The 22,571-nt window shown below is 38.4% G+C and overlaps 1 protein-coding gene across 1 annotated transcript in view; it reads left to right on the plus strand.

Moving 5' to 3' along the window:
- The window catches only part of LOC109104295 (voltage-dependent L-type calcium channel subunit alpha-1C-like), a 130,943-nt gene that overhangs the window by 102,236 nt on the left and 6,136 nt on the right, over positions 1–22,571 (plus strand). Inside the window, 30 exon segments of the mRNA XM_042722639.1 lie at positions 251–320; positions 629–764; positions 894–1,023; positions 1,117–1,176; positions 1,316–1,422; positions 2,046–2,133; positions 2,247–2,354; positions 2,514–2,566; positions 2,662–2,808; positions 3,401–3,602; positions 3,694–3,852; positions 3,934–4,044; positions 4,939–5,022; positions 9,023–9,070; positions 11,043–11,180; positions 11,983–12,048; positions 12,197–12,288; positions 12,357–12,513; positions 12,705–12,832; positions 12,953–13,049; positions 13,126–13,228; positions 13,337–13,438; positions 13,801–13,928; positions 14,011–14,150; positions 15,873–16,214; positions 16,341–16,367; positions 17,871–17,987; positions 20,326–20,447; positions 20,547–20,644; positions 20,733–21,077. Coding sequence (XP_042578573.1) covers positions 251–320; positions 629–764; positions 894–1,023; positions 1,117–1,176; positions 1,316–1,422; positions 2,046–2,133; positions 2,247–2,354; positions 2,514–2,566; positions 2,662–2,808; positions 3,401–3,602; positions 3,694–3,852; positions 3,934–4,044; positions 4,939–5,022; positions 9,023–9,070; positions 11,043–11,180; positions 11,983–12,048; positions 12,197–12,288; positions 12,357–12,513; positions 12,705–12,832; positions 12,953–13,049; positions 13,126–13,228; positions 13,337–13,438; positions 13,801–13,928; positions 14,011–14,150; positions 15,873–16,214; positions 16,341–16,367; positions 17,871–17,987; positions 20,326–20,447; positions 20,547–20,644; positions 20,733–21,077 — 3,705 coding nt within the window.

Below are 22,571 nucleotides of genomic sequence, written 5' to 3' on the forward strand. Positions count from 1 at the left end.
CATGATAAAACAAAAGACACTAATGTTTAAATTAGTGTTTTCTGTCATTTAAAAAATTACATAGACCACAGACACAAATATGTAGACATTTACAGATACAAACTGTTTATTTGTTTGTAGTGAATTAATCTTTTTAATTACCTTATAAATAAGTATTTTCTATTTATAAGCATATTATTAATCATTTATAATAAATATTATAAAAATATTTAAAAACATTTTTTATTTTTTTTTTGCCTTCTGATTTTAGATCAACATCGATGAGTACACAGGGGAGGAGAATGAGGAGAAGAATCCATATCCTGTGAACGATTTCCCAGGTGTGTTAAGAGAAAGTGTTTAAAAAAATGCAGTCTTTTCATTAAAAAAACTGAAGAAATAGTCAAAAGCAATTCCACAGAAGAGCCCAGGCCTGTTTTATTCAGCTCTGGGAGCACTCCATGTGGATTGTTTTCAGTTGAGCAAAGATACTTCTTTTTACTCTTGTTGATTTCCCCCAAATTCAACACATTTCCTGGTCTGTGTCATCTTCACTTTTTTTACAGTAATGCAAAGACGTGTGTGGAAATGTTGAGGGATTTGTGCATGGGATTCTTTCTGAAAAGTCTCTCTTCTTTGTTCTTTTCAGCAGGAGAGGAGGACGATGAGGAGCCAGAGATGCCAGTAGGTCCTCGTCCCCGTCCACTCTCCGACATTCAGCTGAAGGAGAAAGCTGTCCCCATGCCAGAAGCCAAAGCTTTCTTTATTTTCAGCCCCACTAACAAGTATGTGGATGCACACTTATAGACCTTGATTTCCACATCAGTGCGTTATGTTATTTAGTATGTTTTCAAAATCCAAAACATCCAAAAATCCAAAAATCCGCTCTCTCTCTCTCTCTCTCTCTTCTGTAGGTTCAGGGTTTTGTGTCATAAGATTGTAAACCACAACATCTTCACCAATTTAATCCTGTTCTTTATACTGCTGAGCAGTATTTCACTGGCAGCGGAGGACCCAGTGAATAATGACTCATTCAGGAATCAGGTACACACAAACACACACTGACATGTACATCACATTTGTAGCGCTGCTGTTACAAGTCTTTTATATGTGCATGTCTTTCTTTTTCTCTGCTAGATTCTAGGCTATGCAGATTATGTGTTTACAGGAATCTTCACCATAGAGATCATATTAAAGGTGAATTTACATTTTAAAGGTCCAAGTGTCCCAGTTCATTTCATGCTAATAATATCTTTCCTACTACAGCCTTCTCTGTGTTTCTTTCATACTCATCTAATTCCTCACTGACTCTCCATTTGTCCACTGTTCCTCTCAGATGACAGCGTATGGAGCATTCCTACATAAGGGTTCATTTTGTCGGAATTATTTTAATATTTTGGATCTGGTGGTGGTCAGTGTGTCTCTGATCTCCTCTGGAATTCAGTAAGTATATTTTACCAAAATAACTGACACACTAACTAGTACTACTGCTTCTCATGTCACAAATAACATATTCAATGTCACCCTTTTTGATACCAATGTCCAATCAAATGCTATTTATGTCCACCAACTCAGTGTCGTTATTGTTTACTACAACTACAACAATAAAAAAGTTAATTAAGTTAAGTGTGTGTGTGTGTGTGAAAATATGTAATATATATATTTAATTATATTATAACTTAGAAAAAATATATATTAAAAATATATATATAAATTAATTTTATATAATAAAAGAATAAAATTACTATAATTAAAAAAACATAACAAAATGACTAAAACATAAACTAAAATAAAATGGAAAATATAAAAATAAAAGCTAAATTGTAATAAATATCAAAATATTAATAAATACTATAATATATATATATATATCTATATCTATATATATATCTATATATATAGTCTTTGGTGTCAACGTAATTTTTTTAAATTTCATTAGTGCGTTTAATCAAAAGTATCCAAACTCCACTGCTGTCCGTGAGCATCTGCTTCTCTGGATAGTGTTGTCACGTGATCAGTAATTAGCCATTCTGATTGGTGGTGCCAAACTGTGCTGTGATTCACAGGTCAAGTGCCATTAATGTAGTGAAGATTCTCAGAGTGCTGAGGGTGTTGAGGCCCCTGAGAGCAATCAACAGAGCCAAGGGCCTCAAAGTGAGTCTCTCATTCACAAAAAAATCACCCAAAAATCTGTTCAGATGAGTCTGATCTACACTTTCCATTCAGTGTGATGTTGTTTTAATTGAGAGCTTTGTTTGCGTCCACAGCATGTGGTCCAGTGTGTGTTTGTAGCCATCCGTACCATCGGGAACATCGTCATCGTCACCACTTTGCTGCAGTTCATGTTTGCCTGTATTGGTGTTCAGCTTTTCAAGGTAAGTTGTGCTGTCTCACAAATGCATACTTAACAGAGCAAAACAGTGACAAGTATACATCACTGCTAAAAATCTACTTCTCTACAGAGAAAATGAATTGAATTTTAGTGCTGTGGCGTTGTATGTGCTGTTTTATGCAAACTGATGTTTGTTTTCTAGGGCAAATTCTTCTACTGCACAGACACCTCTAAACAGACACAGGCCGAATGCCGGTAACGTCCCTTTGTCTTTGGGAAACAAAGTTTACAGTAACATTTATGGAAAAAACAGTTCATATGTATATGTGTGCACTGTGTGTGTATTACAGGGGGTCCTATATATTATACAAAGACGGGAATGTTGGGAAGCCAGAGAAAGCACAGCGTTCATGGGAGAACAGTGACTTCAACTTTGATAATGTCCTGCAGGGCATGATGGCTCTGTTTGCCGTGTCCACTTTTGAGGGTTGGCCAGGGTGCGATACACAAACACACTCACACTTGCTCACACACATACCTCTTCTTACACATAATTTTCATAGGTTTGAAGTTATGATTTTTTATTATTTTATAATAAAATATGTTGCTAATGCTCACCAAGACTGCATTTATTTGATTAAAAATACAAGTAATATATTTTAAAGAACTGTTTTATATTTTAATATATTTTAAAATATATAATTTTTTTGGCAAGTCAGATTTTTCAGCATCCAGTCCAGCTCCAGTCTTCAGTGTCTCATGATCCTTCAAAAATAGTTGTAATATACTGATTTTGTGCTCAAGAAACATCTCATGTTAATATTTTTGTGTTTTTTTTTTTCTCGGAAATCTTTACATATAAATGAAGATATATACATATATTAATTTCTGAAATTAAATATATTCATAAGTGTCTTTCCAGTCACTTTTGATCAGTTTAAGGCATCCCTGCTGAAACTTCTGAATGAATGAATGAAGAACAATTTCAAAAAGCTAATATCAAACAGTCTCCTTAAATATAACTACAAATTAATAATTTTAAAAGCAGCGTTTCGAAACACTGACGAGAAGCTCTCTGTTCTCCCACAGGCTCCTCTACAGAGCCATTGACTCCCATACAGAGGATGTTGGCCCAATCTACAACTACCGTGTGATCATCTCTATATTCTTCATCATCTACATCATCATCATCGCCTTCTTCATGATGAACGCACTGTCATAAACTGCACTGCAGATGCTTCACTAGCAGGGAGAGCAAGAGTACAAAAACTGTGAGCTGGACAAGAACCAGGTAGACTGATGACATTATCTATACAGGAACACAGAGAGCGTTTAAAAGTCTAACTATAATTACATCTCCATACTTTTCTGTGTGTGTACAGCGCCAGTGTGTGGAATATGCCCTGAAGGCCCGTCCCCTGCGCAGGTACATCCCTAAGAACCCGTATCAGTACAAGGTGTGGTACGTGGTGAACTCCACCTACTTTGAGTACCTGATGTTCACCCTCATCCTTCTCAACACCATCTGCCTGGCAATGCAGGTCAGTATGCTCACACTAACTGAACTAATACGCATATACTCAAATACACAAATCTAATCTTTTTGATTTATACGTTTGCAGCATCATGGCCAATCTCAGTCCTTCAGCAAAGCCATGAATATCCTCAATATGTTATTCACCGGCCTCTTCACTGTGGAAATGATCCTCAAACTCATCGCCTTCAAACCCAGGGTACGCCATGCATGTTTATCATATGAGCAAAGCTGATTTTCATTCCAAATCATTCTATTATTAGATTTTGTGTACAGGAATTTTCTTGAAGCCTTTAAAATGAAATTGTATATTATTATTTAAAAAATAAAATCCGATTTGAGATGATTAGACTATAAGCTATTATTAAAATTGAAGTCCCAGCATGCACTCTGCAGTACTTTATTAAGGGTGTTTTGAATTGTGTGCTGTTTAGCAAGCAATTTTACAGCTGTCCTCCAGGCTAAATCTTTTCCATTCCGGTTTTTGTTTGTTTACAGCGGATAACACTCTGCTTATCTTCAGAAATATTTCACGCCTCACTTATTTAACCTATGTCTTTGCCCTGAAATGTTTTAGTCACTAGTTTTGCCCCAGATGAGGACTGAAATGAATGTAACATAAAATGACAGTCTCTCTCTCTCGCTCTTCTTCAGAAATGAGTTTCATCGCCTGCCTTAAGACGTAATTCCATCAGTTAGTGTTTAAAGAGTTTTATTTCTCGCATAACTTGGCAGCCATTTCCAGTCCATTAAAGGTTTTCCTGCCCTATTAAGCACAAATCAGATATCGTAAAGATGGTGTCAGTAGAGATGCCATCCGCTCACGGTGATAAAGTGCCCCGAAAAGCATCTTTTCCTTGTAAACGAAAGCATCAACACAAATCAAAGAGCATTTTCTTGTTGAAATAGACAGATTTAATCAGTAATTTCTTGTAAGTCCATAGTTGTGCTGAATGGTGATTGGCTAACGAGATGCATTGTGGGTTGACTGTGCTCATGCATCATGGGTACGGCAGTGCTAGTGATGGTCAATTCTGCCTCTCTAACTGCCCTCTCTCACCCCTCACCCCCACCTTCCCCTCGTCCTGTGTAGGGTTACTTTAGTGACCCCTGGAATGTTTTTGACTTCCTCATCGTAATTGGCAGCATTATAGACGTCATTCTGAGTGAGATCAACGTAAGTACATCGCCACCTCTCTCTCTCTCTCTCTCTCTCTTTTCCCAACTCCCTTTCTCTCTTTTGCTCTCCTGTCCATCTCTGCTGTCTTTCATTCCCCTGTGCTTCCTGCCATTCTCTACTCCTGCTGTCTCCTCCAACTCTTCATTTCCTGTTCCGCCGGCAAGATGGCTGCTGTGGCAGGTCGCCCTCTGGCAGTGAGAGGGTTATTTAGGGCAGGAGAAAAAGTGTTCGTACAGGAGAGTTTTTCGGTAGGCCCCGTGAAAGAGAGAGAGCGAGCGAGCGAGCGAGCGCTTCTTTTCATCTTCCAGGCAGCGATGTATGTTGTTTTGCTGTAACTAACAGTCACACCTGAACTAACCCAGGACCCCTGGCCGTTCTTTTCAGGGTTGTTTTGATGGATGTTTGACTGCTGCTGTGGAGCATGACAGGTCCCGGGTCATCATGGGATTCTCTGATTTTGTTTTTGATTTCCTCACACCCACCATTTGATTTTATGATTTATCCTTATGTCTTCTGTGAGTTAATTGTTCATGTGTAACTGTTTTCTTCCTTATTTTCTCCTCTCCTCTCTCCTTTTCTTTTCTTTTTCATTTCTTTTTTTATTTGTTGTTTTCCGTCCAGCATTATTTTGTTGATGCATGGAACACATTTGATGCCCTTATTGTAGTGGGTAGTGTTGTTGATATAGCCATCACAGAGGTTAACGTAAGTAATCTCTCTCTCAATATGCCTGCCTGCACCCCCCTAACCCTCCCACACTAACAAAGATGAGTTGCTTTAACCCTCCACCCGCACACATAGGCATGAATGTCCTTGTATAGCACTCAGGGTGATATATTCCGGCTTCTCAATCAATATACACTGATGAATTGTTTTGGAAATCGCTACATTAAGATGGATGGTCAATCTTATCAATGTCGCCTGTAACTCATTAAAATGTTTCTTTACTGTTGAATCAATTCATAAACCTTCAAACTGATTTTGAAAGAAGAGCCCAGATTCTCTTTAGAAGAAACTTGTATTTCATATTGCTGCTAATTTCAAAGTTTTGTATCCAATTATATAGTTTAGTATTCAATTTTCTTAGATTGGCAACCAATTCGATCTGGTACAGTTTTGTTGTATGTGTGTAAACAGCGATAGCGCATGTCAGGTCAAAATATTTCTTCAACTTGTAAATCGTCACTTGTAAAATGTAGATGTAAAGAATTGGATGTCAAAATATTGCATCTGTGTGTTATGCATTCTGTGAAAATGCATCTTTAGATTCCTTTTTAGATCTTTAGTTAATATGTGGCAGACTTGACTTTGCCACTTTGTCAATATGTTTTCATGTAAAGGTACTATTAAAAATTACTATTTCGAAGTTCAAGATCAATAAAATTTTTTATGTTTTTGAAAGAAGTCTCTTATGCACAACAAGGCTGTTTAAAATATACAGTAAAAAACTGTAATATTGTGAAATATTATTACACTTTAAAATAAATGTTTTGTTACAATGTATAATAACAATTTTTCAATTTTAATATATTTTAAAATGTGATTTTATTCCTGTGATGCAAAGCTGAATTTTCAGCAGTCGTTACTCCAGTCTTCAGTGTCACATGATCCTTTAGAAATATGCTGATTGGCTGGTAAAGTAACATTTTTTAAAATCAATGCTAGAAAAAGCTGTGCTGCTTAATAGTTTTGTGGAAACCAATATACATATCAATCAATCAATCAATCAATCAATCAATCAATCAATCAATCAATCAATCAATCAATCAATCAATCAGTATGACTGCCTCCAAACTTTTGAATGGTGTATTTCAATACAAGACTAGCGCTCCATGTAAGTGTTCATTCATGATTTGGGCTCTCCGATCAAAATGTGGTAATGAAGGTTATTTATGATTGACAGCAGTTATGCTGGAGATATACCCCTTGTTTTGCTATACACATCCATTTCAGCACTGACTGGGTTTGATTTGGTTGGAGTTTTCTCTTCATCCAGCATCTGATTTGATCTGAAGGCATGACCTTTGACCCAGCATTGTGTTTGGATTGATTTGTTTCTGTTTCCCCCTTTTCTTTCCTTTGAGAAAACTCTGAGCACTTTTTTCTCATGCTTCATTAACCTGTTAATTGATCTGATTAGTGATCTGAAATGAAACTGATGAATCCGTGCTGATAGCCAGTCCCTCCTCTCAGTGCTACAAGGAGATTAGAGTGGAACCGGACGACTCTGTTCTCCCTTAGAAAAGCGTTAATGTCACCCCTCCTCCCCCTGAGGCCGCTCTGCTCCTCTCAATGCTTTGTCCTCCCTGCCTGTTGGAGGCGCTCTCTGATTCGCGGCGTCTGATTGGACAGAAGCGGGGGGTGGAGAGATGGGAGTGTTTGCCAGCTCTGTCTTGCTGAAGATGCCACATTGCATCCTTCTCTATGAATGCCTCTTCTTTTCTGTCTCTCTGTTCTGCATTTTCCTCCCTTTTTTCAGTGTTTTCCCCTCTGTCTCTTCTCTCTTTCTTTCTTACACCCGCACAGCATTCTTGGTAGGCCTGCTCCCTGTGTCATTAACTGTTCACAGTCTGATAGGACCATAACCACTGAACTTAATTGGCTAAGCCAGTTATGATGTATTCAAGTGACTTCTATTGACTAACAGGGTGATCTCATGAAATTTTGCAAGTTTTGCATGAAAAAATTAAGCATATTTGCATATTAATTTTCATCAGAAAATCAGCACACATAGTACTAATTAAAACCATTTGGGCAAAACACAGTGGTTTACATGAAATACAGCGCAAATGATTTATACTTCTACATTATATATTCAATTATTTAGAATCCATAAACAATTTATGTATTTATTTTTTTCTCATAGGTGGGGGAAGTGAGTTTAAATGTGCCTAATTGTCATAGAATAAAAATATTATCTAAAAAATTATACAAAAATATATTATTTTCATGACAATTAAGCACATTTAAAACCTCCAACTGAATACATCTTGATAGTTCTAAAATAAGCTGGTATAATATAATAAAATATGATATAATGTTAATAATAATAATAATAGTTAATTATTTAATGTATTTTTTTTTGTAGGATATTTTTTCTTTGCAGTAGGCTAACGTGTGCTTATTTGTCATAACAATATATTAATTTTGTGACAGTTCTGTAATGGTCCCTGCAGTCTAATGCTAAATATAATTTTTCAATTTTAAGTTTGAGTTTAGGGTGAAATATGGCCCAGACCTTCGCTGATGGGCATGATTGTAACCTCCAGGGGGCAGCGTTTACCAGTGTGTGCCAAATCTGTATATTTGTGCAATGTGAGATAATATCTGTGATATGGAGCGGCCCTTTCAAAGTGGCTCTGTGTGGAGGTTTTATCATGGTAGCTGTCTCACAGATGCACATTTGGAACGAGTTATACCGTTGACCCAGTTCTGTAATGTGTGTGCTACATGCATGGTTGGGGTTGCCAGATCCTCTGCAGTTTTACCACAAAGACATAATTGACTCACTCGAGCTGTCATCGCCGCTAAAAGCATGAAACACAAAATCAGACATTTTAGTCTATCGTGGCACTGCAGAGGATTTAGAAATCAGTCTCTCTGCATGTAGTAATTAAACACACACCTACATGCAGTCACACATACAGTCACTCACTGCAGCACACACACCGTGATAGACCTGCTGAGAGATTCTCGACTCGGCTCGTGAGAGATATCGAATCTGTGCATGTGTCTGCGTGTGTCACCAACCCATCCTCCAGTCTGCGGCTGCAGAACAGCGTATGGCTCCTTCTCAAACGGACCATGTGCTGTAGCACCCTCAGCTGGCAGAAAGACAGACGTGCTATGAGGCGTCTCCCCTGCAAAAGACCCAACAGATGTACCTCAAAACACACTGACGGACACTTTTCCACACAAATTCCCACACGAACACACACAGGTGTACAGTGGGTGGTTGGCGCTGCTATAGCTTTCATCTGTCTGCCTTTCTTTAAAGCCAGCTGACCCCTCTTCCTCTCCCCCCTCCTCTGTGGTAAGACCAATGGTACGGACCAACGGTAACCAAAACCCCACCTCTCATTCCACCCCGTCACCTTGTCGACCCGTCCATCAACACCTGTCAATCACCATGTGACTTCGGCATGAACGCACGTGTTCTCTCTCATCACTGTGGCATTGGGCAGGCACGTGTATATGCTGGTAGTGTGTCCATGGCCTCGACCTCTCCCCTCCCCTAGGCTGCGATGCCTGTCATTGGTGCGCTGTAGTCACATGGTCATCGCTCTCGCTGTGTGTAGTCCAGTGTCGGCCTCTACAGGTCACCACCAACATGGCAGAGCTCTGAAATCAGCTGGGGGATTGTGAAAAGACGATTTCCTGTGCGATGTCCACATGCATGAAGCTTATTCTCAGTTTTGCTTGGTTTGTGTGATGTGTTTTTTAGGGCATGTGTGTGCAGATGTAGGTGCTGGAGATTTAAAGGTGCACTGAGTCTTTTTTCATGTTGTGCTTATACTAACACCTAGTGGTGTGGATGCAGTACCATACCAAGGAAACCAAAAATTAGGATGGCATTATAAAAAGGCATATCAGGAATTTCTCAGATAACAGGAGTCTTGCCCAAATGAAACCGAGGTCATGTGACCTCAAAATGGTGGATCCCATCATGAGGTGACCCCTCTCTATGTACAGTGGGTAAAATAATTATTGAATGCATCACCATTTTTCTCAGTAAATGTATTTCTAAAGGTGCTGCTGACATGACATTTTCACCAGATGTCGGTAACAATCCGAGTTATCCACACATACAAAGAAAGCAAAACAAATAAGTTCAGAAATTAAGTTCTGTGTAATAAAGTAGAATGACACAGGGAAAAAGTATTGAACATGCTTAAAATGCTTTTGGGTGACCGATATGACTGATGAAATCATTTTAGATAAGTGATGATTTTAAGCACATTTTTTTAAAACGACAGTTCATTACAATACAGTTCTGTGTGTAGAAACGTTTTAATGAAGGGAAAAAACTACTTAGTGCACCTTTGAAACAGAAAGCAGCAGCTTTGTGTATATGTCAACTTAGATTATATAACTGAAGTACAATATCAGATTTTAAAGAAGCTTAAATAAACAGATAAGCCCTTTTCTGACACATAAAAAGTAGTGCTTTGGTAAATCATAATTTTGACAAAATTATAGTTAGTCAGTATGGGATAAAAACTTTAAATTATGATAAAAAGTCATAATTGACATACTAAGTTATGAATTAAAAAGTCGAAATTGACATTGACAGTTATGAGATAAGTCATAATTATGGCCTCATAGTCATTATAGACTTTATAGACATCAGTCAGTTATAGACATTATAGACTTTGTCATTGTTGACTTTTATCTCATAATTTCGACTTTTTGTCGTATTTCAACTTCAACTCATAATTGACTTACTATATCATAATTTCAGCTTTTTGTCATAATTACTTTGTATCTCATAATGACTTTTAATGTCATAATTATAATTTACCAAAGCATTTTTTTATTATTTTTTTTTTGTGGTGGAAATGGTACAGGATGAGATAAACATAACATCTGTGAACATCTGTGGGTTTAGTGTCTGTGTAGTGACACATATGTAGATTCTAATATCACCTGTGAAAAACAGTATAGTGTTAAATCCTTCAATGGCAGGTTAGTACAATAGGGTATTTATTAAGTATATATATAATCAGCTGGAAAGATTATTACTTCAGGGCTGTTGTGTATTGTGGTAGACATCTATAAATGCTTTGCTCCCATTTGGGATATTGTCATTGTTCCATAAAGCCACCAGACATCCTCTGTGTCTCTGTAGTTTGCTCTTGGTGGAAGTGTTTAACGTGCTGTTGTAGACGTATTAACTTGATTGTGTGTGTGTGTGTCACCTTGAATTGTTCTGGGTGGTGTACAAATGGTTGGGTATATATGAGTGTGTGTGCCTCCCCATGAACACGCATATGTGTGTCTTTGTCATGCTGAAAAAGGGCCTCCAAAACACTGAAGATAACGCCAGGATTTCAATCACGTTCTTTCGGCTGTTCCGCGTGATGAGGCTGGTGAAGCTTCTGTCTCGGGGGGAGGGCATTCGGACGCTGCTCTGGACCTTCATTAAATCCTTTCAGGTGAGGAGAATAAAATGAGACAGCACTTTCTTGTGTAATTGTACAGAGATAGTAGCACTGTGGTCCAGACTGGCCCAAGTCAAAGTCAGGCTTTATGAGCAATTAAACACCAGAAGACAATCTACAGACTAACAAACAAGTTTGTGTTATTATTATATGACTATACTGGATACAAGCAGCATATTGTGACAATAAATTGTTAATTTGCGTTATAATTAACAAAGCCATCTACATGGCATGTGTCTCCAGTCGACTGATGTCCTGCCACTTTATTATTCTTTGGGGTCAGAAAGATTTTAAAATAATAATAATAATACTTGTATGTAGGGATGCATTAAAATGATCAAAAGTGAAAGTAAATAATGTTAAAAAAGATTTATATTATTAAATAAATGCTGTTTTTTTAAACTTTATATTCGTTAAAAAAAAAAAATCCTAAAAAATATGCTTCAATGTTTCTACAAAAGTATTAAGGGTTTCATCATCATAATAAATGTTTTTAAGCACCAAATCAGCATATTAAAATGATTTCTGAAGGTGTTTTACTCTATTTTTGATCAAATAAATGCAGCCTTGTTGGACTTTCAAAAAACTTACCGACTCCAAACTTGTTATTGTGCCAAAAAATTATATTTTATTAAAAAAAAATTACTCAAAAAATCTCTTATTTCTAAGTTTGTGTATACAAATTTTAAGAGTGAAACGGAACCAAATGTGGCTGTCTAATTCTGCATTTTACATTTGCTCTGTATATTTAATAGTTCCTCTTTTCCCTTCTCCTTCTCCCTTGGTTTGTTCACAGGCTCTTCCCTATGTTGCTTTGCTGATCGTAATGCTGTTCTTCATCTACGCCGTCATTGGGATGCAGGTCAGACCCAGCTTCATTTGCTTCACACTCTCTCCTCATCTTCCCCAAGGAAATGTCTCCATGTCTGTTACAGCTCCTGTACTTGTAACAACTTGGACACATTGGTGTGGAGCGATTCATGGTGGGTAATGTTTTTCTGACTCCACAGATGTTTGGTAAGATTGCCCTGAGGGACCAAAGCCAGATCAACCGAAACAACAACTTTCAGACGTTTCCTCAGGCTGTTCTGCTGCTCTTCAGGTCAGTTTCTCTCTCTCTCTCTTTCACTCGTTGGATGTCTCTCTCTCACAGCTTGTGCATTTCTGTAGGTGTGCTACAGGGGAGGCATGGCAGGAAATCATGCTGGCCTGTTCCCCGAACCGCCCATGTGAGAAGGGGTCAGAGGTCGGCCATTCCAGTGAAGTCTGTGGCAGCCACTTTGCCATCATCTACTTTGTTAGCTTTTATATGCTTTGCGCCTTCCTGGTGAGTTGACATCGATATTCCTTCCCAGTAAGCAACTGTGTTATTGTATATCAGCTGTGAAATTTGCTGTGAAATCATCTCCACCAGCATGACATCCTTTACCCCCTCCGTACAATGTTTACCATATCCATAATAACAGAAGCAACGGGTTTCCCTAGCACAAGATGTTTCAGATCCTTCCTCTCCCACAGATCATTAACCTCTTTGTGGCCGTCATCATGGACAACTTTGACTATTTAACACGTGATTGGTCGATACTGGGGCCGCATCACCTAGATGAGTTTAAGAGGATATGGGCAGAATACGATCCTGAGGCCAAGTCAGTCATTTCCTGTTTTGCCATCTTTAACAGTTGCAGTTTCTAGATCTTATTATTAATAATTCGAGATTCTTTATTTGTAGCGACTGAAAATGAGATCTGAGTTTAATGTGATTGCAGGGGTCGGATAAAGCACCTGGATGTGGTGACGTTACTGCGCAGGATTCAGCCTCCCCTTGGATTTGGAAAGCTTTGTCCACATAGAGTGGCATGCAAGGTACAAATCCTAAAATGTACTAATTCTGTTGTGTGTTAGACACATTACTTGACTTACTTTATCTGTGCATCTGCAGCGGCTTGTGTCCATGAACATGCCTCTCAATAGTGACGGGACGGTGATGTTCAACGCAACTCTCTTTGCTCTAGTACGAACAGCTCTACGCATCAAAACTGAAGGTGTGATAGTGTCATACACGCAAATACAGTTCATAAACACGCATAAATCTAATACACATCCCGACTTATATGCACAGGAAAGTCACCGCTTGTATGTGTTTGTGTCAGGTAACTTGGAGCAAGCAAATGAGGAACTCCGAGCTATTGTGAAGAAGATCTGGAAGAGGACAAGCATGAAGCTGCTGGATCAAGTTGTTCCCCCTGCTGGAGGTGGGTGATGGCAAAAGGTCAAAGGTCGACCAATTACATACACTACCATTCATAATTTCGGGGTTGGAGTTTTTAGTGTTTTCGAAAGAAGTCTCTTTTGCTCACCAAGGCTGCATTTATTTTTATCAAAAACACATTAAAAAAATACTATAATGTTTTTCTGTTTTAATATACTTTCAAATGTAATTTATTCCTATGATGCAAAGCTGGAAACATGCTGATTTGGTGCTTAACATTACTTAATATTATCAGTGTTGAAAACAGTTGTTGCTTAATATTTTTGTGGAAACAGTGATATATTTTTATTTAAGTTCAGTCCTTGCTGAATAAAACCTGAGTGTGTGAGTTTCCTTGCCTAACAGATGATGAAGTAACCGTTGGGAAGTTCTATGCCACATTCCTGATTCAGGAATACTTCAGGAAATTTAAGAAGCGCAAGGAACAGGGCCTGGTGGCCAAAATTGCCCCAAAGACTGCTCTTTCACTGCAGGTGGGTCCATCAGACCATCAGTTATAACAGAAAAAAGTGTTTTGTTTGCATATGAATGTGTCTGTTTGTGTGCTGTGACCAGGCTGGCCTGCGCACACTGCATGATATGGGTCCTGAGATCAGAAGAGCGATATCAGGAGACCTGACTGTGGAGGAGGAGCTGGAGAGAGCCATGAAGGAAACCGTGTGTGCTGCTTCTGAGGATGATATCTTCAGGGTAAAGGTCTGATATTGCCTCTTATTTCCTCTCCTCCGCTCTGCTCACATCATCGCTTCTGCTGCCGGAGCTTCTGCCCACCTGCATGGGACCATCAGCCAGATCTTCCAACCAGGCTGCGAAGGGTCACAGAGCTGCTTGTTCAGATTCATCGCTCAGCATTGAGGACTTAGAGTTATTTTTTTCATTTGTTATCAGGACAACAAACTCATTTTGTTCATATTGGGTTCATGAATGTGTCAAGTTTTACAAGCTTGTAATCTAAAAGTATCAGAAACCATTAAGGAACAGTGCTTTGCCCTCATCGCACAGATCAGATGGTTATAAAATTAGTTAAATTAATAGTTAAATTATTAAATTAGCCATCAGTGATGTTAAAGTACATTTAGACCATTTAGAAAAATCGAAAAATGGCTGCTGTCTGAATGTAAGTGCAGAGTGAACAGAGGAAGTGAAAGTGTTTGTGTTCTCAGTGTGTGTGCGTCTGTATGTTCATTTACCATTTACCTTGGTTTTAACCTTCGTATACTAACATTCGTGATATATATACACCTAATACAAATTGGTATTAACATTCGCATTATTGATCCAATTACAAGCAGACACTAAATACAGCTCAAGAAGTGATGTAATGCATCCCAGAGGCGTATTGAAGGCTGAATTCTCAATCCACCCATATGGCCACATTATACACCAATATGACAAAAAAATTCTTGTTTTAGAGGAATCTAACCATATATATATATATTTGCCCATGTCACTTCAAATTAACAACTCTCATTGAAACGGAGGGATTTTAGGTACAAGGCTATAACAAAATATAAATATAATTTTTGTTATGTTGAGATCATGAGAAGAAAAGCAAAACAAAAATATGAATAGGACGTAGTGCTTAAAGGGTTACCCAAAAATGTAAATTCTGTTATTAATTACTCACCCTCATATCGTTCCAAACCTGTAAGACCTTTGTTCATCTTCAGAACACAAATTAAGATGTTTTTAATTAATCCAATAGCTTTCCGACCCTGCATAGACAGCAATGCAACTACCATGTTCAAGGCCCAGAAAGATAGTAAGGACATCATTAAAATAGTCCATGTGACATCAGTGGTCCAACCGTAATAATAAAAATAACAACTTTATTCAAGAATGGATTCTCTTCCGCATCAGACTTGATGCCATTCACGATAGTACAACGATGCATGTGTTTGCATTCCTCTGCTTGTAAACAAGGCACAGCACAGGCAGGTTCTACATCAGAACGCCAGCTTGGTACTCTTGTAAACGCGCGGTGGAGACTGACACGGAAGAGAAGAATTGTTGAATAAAGTTATTGTTTTCTTCATGCACAAAGAGTATTTTCATAGCTTCATAAAATTAAAGTTGAACCACTGATGTCATAGAACTATTTTATCGATGTTCTTACGTTGCTGTATATGCAGGGTCAGAAAGCTCTCGGATTAATCAAAAATATCTTTATTTGTGTTTTGAAGATGAACAAAGGTCTTACAGGTTTGGAACGACATGAGGGTGAGTAATTAATGACTGAATTTTCATTTTTGGGTGAACAATCCCTTTAATGCTTAGGGCTTCTGTATTATAAGAATCTATATGTAGTCATTGAAATCTACTGAATAATCACTGGAGATGTTAATACCAGTTGTGAACGGGAAGGGGTGATGAGGTTTCCGTAAATGTGAACACTCATGTGTGTATATTTATCTTTGACGGTCTGGCGGCCTCTTCGGTAACCACGTCAACTACTACCACCAGAGTGATGGCCACGCCTCCTTCCCACAGTCCTTCACAACACAGCGGCCATTGCACATCAGTAAATCCGGGAGTCCCGGCGAGGCAGAATCTCCCTCTCATCAGAAGCTCGTCGACTCCACCTTCACTCCGAGCAGTTACTCTTCCTCAGGATCCAACGCAAACATCAACAACGCCAACAACACAGCCATTGGACACCGGTACCCCAAACCTACCGTCAGCACAGTGGACGGACACACGGGGCCGCCCCTCACCACCGTCCCACTACCACGGCCCACATGGTGCTTTCCTAACAAGAGGTATGATGCCATATTCCTTCTGTAGTTGAATGCAGATGTGTGAGTTAGTGGGGAGATGTTCAGGTTTGTCAGAATCTGGTTCCTGATTGTGGTTTGTCTCGCCCCTGATTGTCTTGTGTGGACCAGGAGCTGTTTCTATGACACTTTCATGCGGTACGTTCCTCACACAGAGACCAAGAGAAACCTCATCACTTTGGAAGGCTGGTGTATGCTCTGTGTCCATACTGGGGTGGATCTGAAGCTAAATGTTTGCAACACTCTCAGTGTGTTGAGAGATCCACTTTATACATAACCTTATCTAGCAGGATCTGTGAGCGGCTTCTCTGATTGGCTGACAGCTGAGTGAGCATGTGCTAGTCCAGTGGTTCTCAGCTGGTTTTCCGTCAGAACTCAGATTTTACGCTCTCATAAACAAATCATTTTTGGAAATAAAATACTCATTATTACAATCAATGGAAAAATCAATGCTTGGACATGTAAACTGATATTTTCTACTGACACACTACAGCAGAAGATAGAAATAACTGACTCAAAACCATTTTTTTTTTTTACTGAATTTAAAACTGAATTTTTAGTTGGTGAAAATACTAGTGTTCTAATAGTTTTGGCCACCATTTTGTGTTTGTGTGTATATATATATATAAATTTATATATAAAATTAATAATACTTACAAATAACTAAATAAAAAAAAAATAACTGATTATTTGTAACTAAATATTGTAATATATAAATAATAAAAAAATAACTGATTATTTGTAACTAAATATTGTATTTTGGGGGCGGGGACATAAAAAGCTAGTAAAAATGACAAAAGCACATAAAATTACTACAACTAATTAAAATGCAAACTATATACATAAAAAAAGCCAAAGTATCATTAATTCAAAGTATTAATAAATACTATAATAGTATATAAATACTAAAACAACACTGCTGACAGATTTGTAGCAAAATACTGTTTTTTTTTTAGTTTGATTGACTACAGCCCTTTTAACATCAACAAAATAAGATAAGCCTATTTATTTTGTAATATGAAATGGTAGTTTGTTCATCATAACGAAGCAAGTTTACAGAATATGGTTAGTTGCATTAGTTTTCATGTACGTTTTGAATTAGTTTTCTTTGTGACACCAGTTGAGAACCGCTCTGCTAGGCCATGTTATTGTTTGTTTTGAAGCTCATCTGCTGGTCATTTCCAGGCTGTACTGCAGGGGCTCTTCATTTTGACCAAAATACAGAAGCATCAATTTCACAAGAAGCTATTAAACTGGACATACATTTTTGTGTGTGTGTGCTTGCTAACAGATGCAGCACTATCCTGAGTGGGATATGCACTTATTTGTTAGTGGAGCTCCAGTCTTAATGAAGTGCCCCTTTACAAACTTTTCCTCCTCTTAAATCTAATATCATAAGGTTTCTATGCAAAAATAATAGCAGTGCTTCTGTAATGTGACGCAACCAGTTAAAACTGTGCTGTAAGGTTTGTTAGACATCATCAAACCTTAAGCTGCTATAGTTGTCTGTGTTCACATTATAATAGCCTTATGAGAGCTTGAGGAGAGCGTAACCGCTGTTATCTGTATAGGTGAGCTTTTCCTCACTTTCTGAAGCCTAAGATGTGCAGTATGTTTATGGTTCACCTGTGTGTTTTGTGAATCTGATTCCAGTGACAGTCGTCTCCCTATAATACGGCGAGAGGAAGCATCTACAGATGAGACGTACGATGAAACATTTCTAGATGAGAGAGATCAGACCATGCTCTCAATGGACATGTAATACTGCATTCATCTGTTTTAATTCATATCAGAATATTAAATACAACAATAAGCCACAGGAATGAGTGAGATACAGTTAAATGCTTAGCTAATTTTCTTTCTATAAATTGGTAAAAATGGTTTAGTAGAAGTTGCCAAGTCTGACCCCTTATATTAATAGTGCCTTCCAAACAGCTGTAATGTAGTGCTGTGGTCATAAGTATCCTAAAAAAAAATTAATTTGATATGAATTCATTATATATAAATTCAGTCAAGTCATACTTTTATTAAGCAAGGATGCATTAAATAAATCAAAATTGACAATAAACATTATAGTATACAGGTCCTTCTCAAAAAATTAGCATATTGTGAAAAAGTTCATTATTTTCCATAATGTAATGATAAAAATTAAACTTTCATATATTTTAGATTCATTGCACACCAACTGAAATATTTCAGGTCTTTTATTGTTTTAATACTGATGATTTTGGCATACAGCTCATGAAAACCCAAAATTCCTATCTCAAAAAATTAGCATATTTTCATCCGACCAATAAAAGAAAAGTGTTTTTAATACAAAAAAAGTCAACCTTCAAATAATTATGTTCAGTTATGCACTCAATACTTGGTCAGGAATCCTTTTGCATAAATGACTGCTTCAATGCGGCGTGGCATGGAGGCAATCAGCCTGTGGCACTGCTGAGGTGTTATGGAGGCCCAGGATGCTTCGATAGCGGCCTTAAGCTCATCCAGAGTGTTGGGTCTTGCGTCTCTCAACTTTCTCTTCACAATATCCCACAGATTCTCTATGGGGTTCAGGTCAGGAGAGTTGGCAGGCCAATTGAGCACAGTAATACCATGGTCAGTAAACCATTTACCAGTGGTTTTGGCACTGTGAGCAGGTGCCAGGTCGTGCTGAAAAACGAAATCTTCATCTCCATAAAGCTTTTCAGCAGATGGAAGCATGAAGTGCTCCAAAATCTCCTGATAGCTAGCTGCATTGACCCTGCCCTTGATAAAACACAGTGGACCAACACCAGCAGCTGACATGGCACCCCAGACCATCACTGACTGTGGGTACTTGACACTGGACTTCAGGCATTTTGGCATTTCCTTCTCCCCAGTCTTCCTCCAGACTCTGGCACCTTGATTTCCGAATGACATGCAAAATTTGCTTTCATCCGAAAAAGTACTTTGGACCACTGAGCAACAGTCCAGTGCTGCTTCTCTGTAGCCCAGGTCAGGCGCTTCTGCCGCTGTTTCTGGTTCAAAAGCACACGCCTGTGCACGGTGGCTCTGGATGTTTCTACTCCAGACTCAGTCCACTGCTTCCGCAGGTCCCCCAAAGTCTGGAATCGGTCCTTCTCCACAATCTTCCTCAGGGTCCGGTCACCTCTTCTCGTTGTGCAGCGTTTTTTGCCACACTTTTTCCTTCCCACAGACTTCCCACTGAGGTGCCTTGATACAGCACTCTGGGAACAGCCTATTCGTTCAGAAATTTCTTTCTGTGTCTTACCCTCTCGCTTGAGGGTGTCAATGATGGCCTTCTGGACAGCAGTCTGGTCGGCAGTCTTACCCATGATTGCGGTTTTGAGTAATGAACCAGGCTGGGAGTTTTTAAAAGCCTCAGGAATCTTTTGCAGGTGTTTAGAGTCAATTAGTTGATTCAGATGATTAGGTTAATAGCTCGTTTAGAGAACCTTTTCATGATATGCTAATTTTTTGAGATAGGAATTTTGGGTTTTCATGAGCTGTATGCCAAAATCATCAGTATTAAAACAATAAAAGACCTGAAATATTTCAGTTGGTGTGCAATGAATCTAAAATATATGAAAGTTTAATTTTTATGATTACATTATGGAAAATAATTAACTTTTTCACAATATGCTAATTTTTTGAGAAGGACCTGTACATTTATAATGTTGCAAAATATTTTATTTCAAATAAATTAAAAATAATAATAATAAAAAACCTTTCTCTTTATCAAAAAATATTTATATATTATATTATACTATAATAACTGTTTTCAACAATGATCATGTGACACTGAAGACTGGAGTAATGGCTGCTGAAAATTCCACTTTGCATCACAGAAATAAATTACATTTGACAATATATTCAAACAGAATTTAAATGGTAATAATATCTTACCATATTCCTGTTTACTGGATTTTTTGATTCAATAAATGCAACCTTTATGAGCATAAGAGACTTCTTTTAAAAAATGAAAATCTTTTCAACATTTCCTAAATATATTGGGGGATACATTTTGACTCAGACTTGACAGTATTGTGAGATTCAGGCTGCTAGAAAGAGTAATATTTTAATATTTTGAATGTATGTGTGTGTGGTTCAGGCTGGAATTTCAGGATGAAGAGAGCAAGCAATTGGCTCCGATGGAGGAGGCAGATGTAGGGGAAGAGAGGAAGCCGTGGCAGTCTCCACGAAGACGGGCATTCCTCTGCCCCACTGCACTGGGTACATACTCGCACACATTCATAATACAAGTCAGTACAGTCATTAGTTTTGCTTCAAATGTGACGCTGAAGTCAAGTGCATATTTACTTTTCAATACAGGTCGACGGTCTTCCTTTCACATAGAATGTCTCCGAAAACATAACAGACCTGATGTTTCTCAGAAAACAGCACTACCACTGCATCTAGTGCATCATCAGGTGAGCTTATGCATGCACACACACTCACATGCTTGACAAAGATTTTTTTTTTTTGTCTTTTCACTTATTCATCTTTTGTTTTTCAAAGGCTTTGGCTGTGGCAGGGTTGAGTCCCTTGCTGAGACGGAGTCATTCTCCGACGCTGTTCACACGTCTGTGCTCCACACCTCCTGCGAGTCCCAGTGGCCGCGGCGGGGGAGGGCCGTGCTACCAGCCCGTTCCGTCCCTGCGGCTGGAGGGCAGCGGATCTTACGAGAAACTCAACAGCAGCATGCCGTCTGTGAACTGCAGCTCGTGGTACAGCGACAGTAACGGCAACCACAGCAGGAGTGTGCAGAGGACGCAGCGACCCGTGTCCCTCATAGTTCCTCCGGTCACACGCAGAGACTCCACATCCCTGTCACACGGGAGCGCCGGCAGCCTCGTGGAAGCCGTAAGCTGCATTTTCTTAAAGAAAGACACTAGACGCAAAACCATTGCACTGATCATTTTTGAGATTTAGGGCTATTTTGATTGCAAAACTTGTCATCTTCAGACTTTTGGATAGAAAACATCCAAAAATACATATTTAAAGGGATAGATCACCCAAAAATGAAAATTTCATGTCGTTCCAAACCCGTAAGACCTCCGTTCATCTTCTGAACACAGATTAAGCATGTGTACAATTCATATTATGCAGGACCCAGTGTTCTTGACGTAGAACCCAGATGTGCTCCGCCTAGGGATGTCTGACGCGAAACTGATGTTTCGACACAGTGTTAAGATCCTGAAGCGTAGATAATTTGAAACACTGCTCCGAAATGTGATTCGAAACACCCGTGTTACGTGTCTAAGGTGAATCAAAGCATCGGGGCGTTTCACAAGTGTTTCAAGACCTGAATCTGCATTTGATCGACAGGGTCGGGAACAAACCACACAATCGCACATATGTCTCAACCTAACTCCCACAAAGTATAAAAGTGGAGTTAATGCAGCAGAACAATTCATATTTTTAAATAAAAATATTTAAAAAGTAAAAAATGTCAGGCGTTGTTGCTTGATGTCTTTTATTAATGTTAATATTTTTCATTCCCAAAATAACATATTTATCCACAAAGAGTTCATTCAGTTGTCAGAGAGATGTTACTACACATTACAAGAACAGACAACACAACTTTGAAATATTTATTATAATTATATACATGCTCCCAGGATTCAAACCTAAGGTGACAGGCTCTGACAACATGCCAGTTGAGTACACTAACCACTCCCCCAACTCACTTGGTGGAAGCAACAAGCACAACATATATCTTATAATTCGTCAATTATAATTCGAGCAATACTTGAAAATGAAAGATGGATGTTGAATTGTTTTGAAGCCTCGTCAAACCTCTTCACACTTTTTTTCAGACTTTTATTCACAATTTTGACGAAGCCTTGCTCTGCCCACCACTAGCTGTGCCTTGTCGTGGTACTGTTGTGAACGCACGCCAATGTCTGGTGTGGAACAGAAGAAATTGTTGAATAAAGTCGTTATTTTTGTTTTTTTTGTTCACAAAAAGTTTTCTTGTAGCTTCATAATATTAAGGTAGAACCACTGATGCCACATGGACTATTTTAATGATGTTCTTGCTACCTTCCTGGGCCTTAAACGTCTTAGTTGTGTTGCTGTCTATGCATGGTCAGAAAGCTACTGGATTAATTAAAAATGTTAATTTGTGTTCTGAAGATGATCTAAGGTCTTGCAGGTTTGGAACGACATGAGGGTGAATAATTAATGACAGAATCCCTTGTGTTTATTTACATATTTATGTGTTTAGTAAAATTTTTTATATACCATATATACCTATACTACACAAAAAATAAGAGTTCTTTATTGGCATTAATGGTTTTATGAAGAATCTTTAGCAAACACAGAACCTTTCCATCACACAAAAGCTTCTATAGA

This window comes from Cyprinus carpio, chromosome B4, assembly GCF_018340385.1.
Source record: "Cyprinus carpio isolate SPL01 chromosome B4, ASM1834038v1, whole genome shotgun sequence".
NCBI classification, from domain to species: Eukaryota; Metazoa; Chordata; class Actinopteri; order Cypriniformes; family Cyprinidae; genus Cyprinus; species Cyprinus carpio.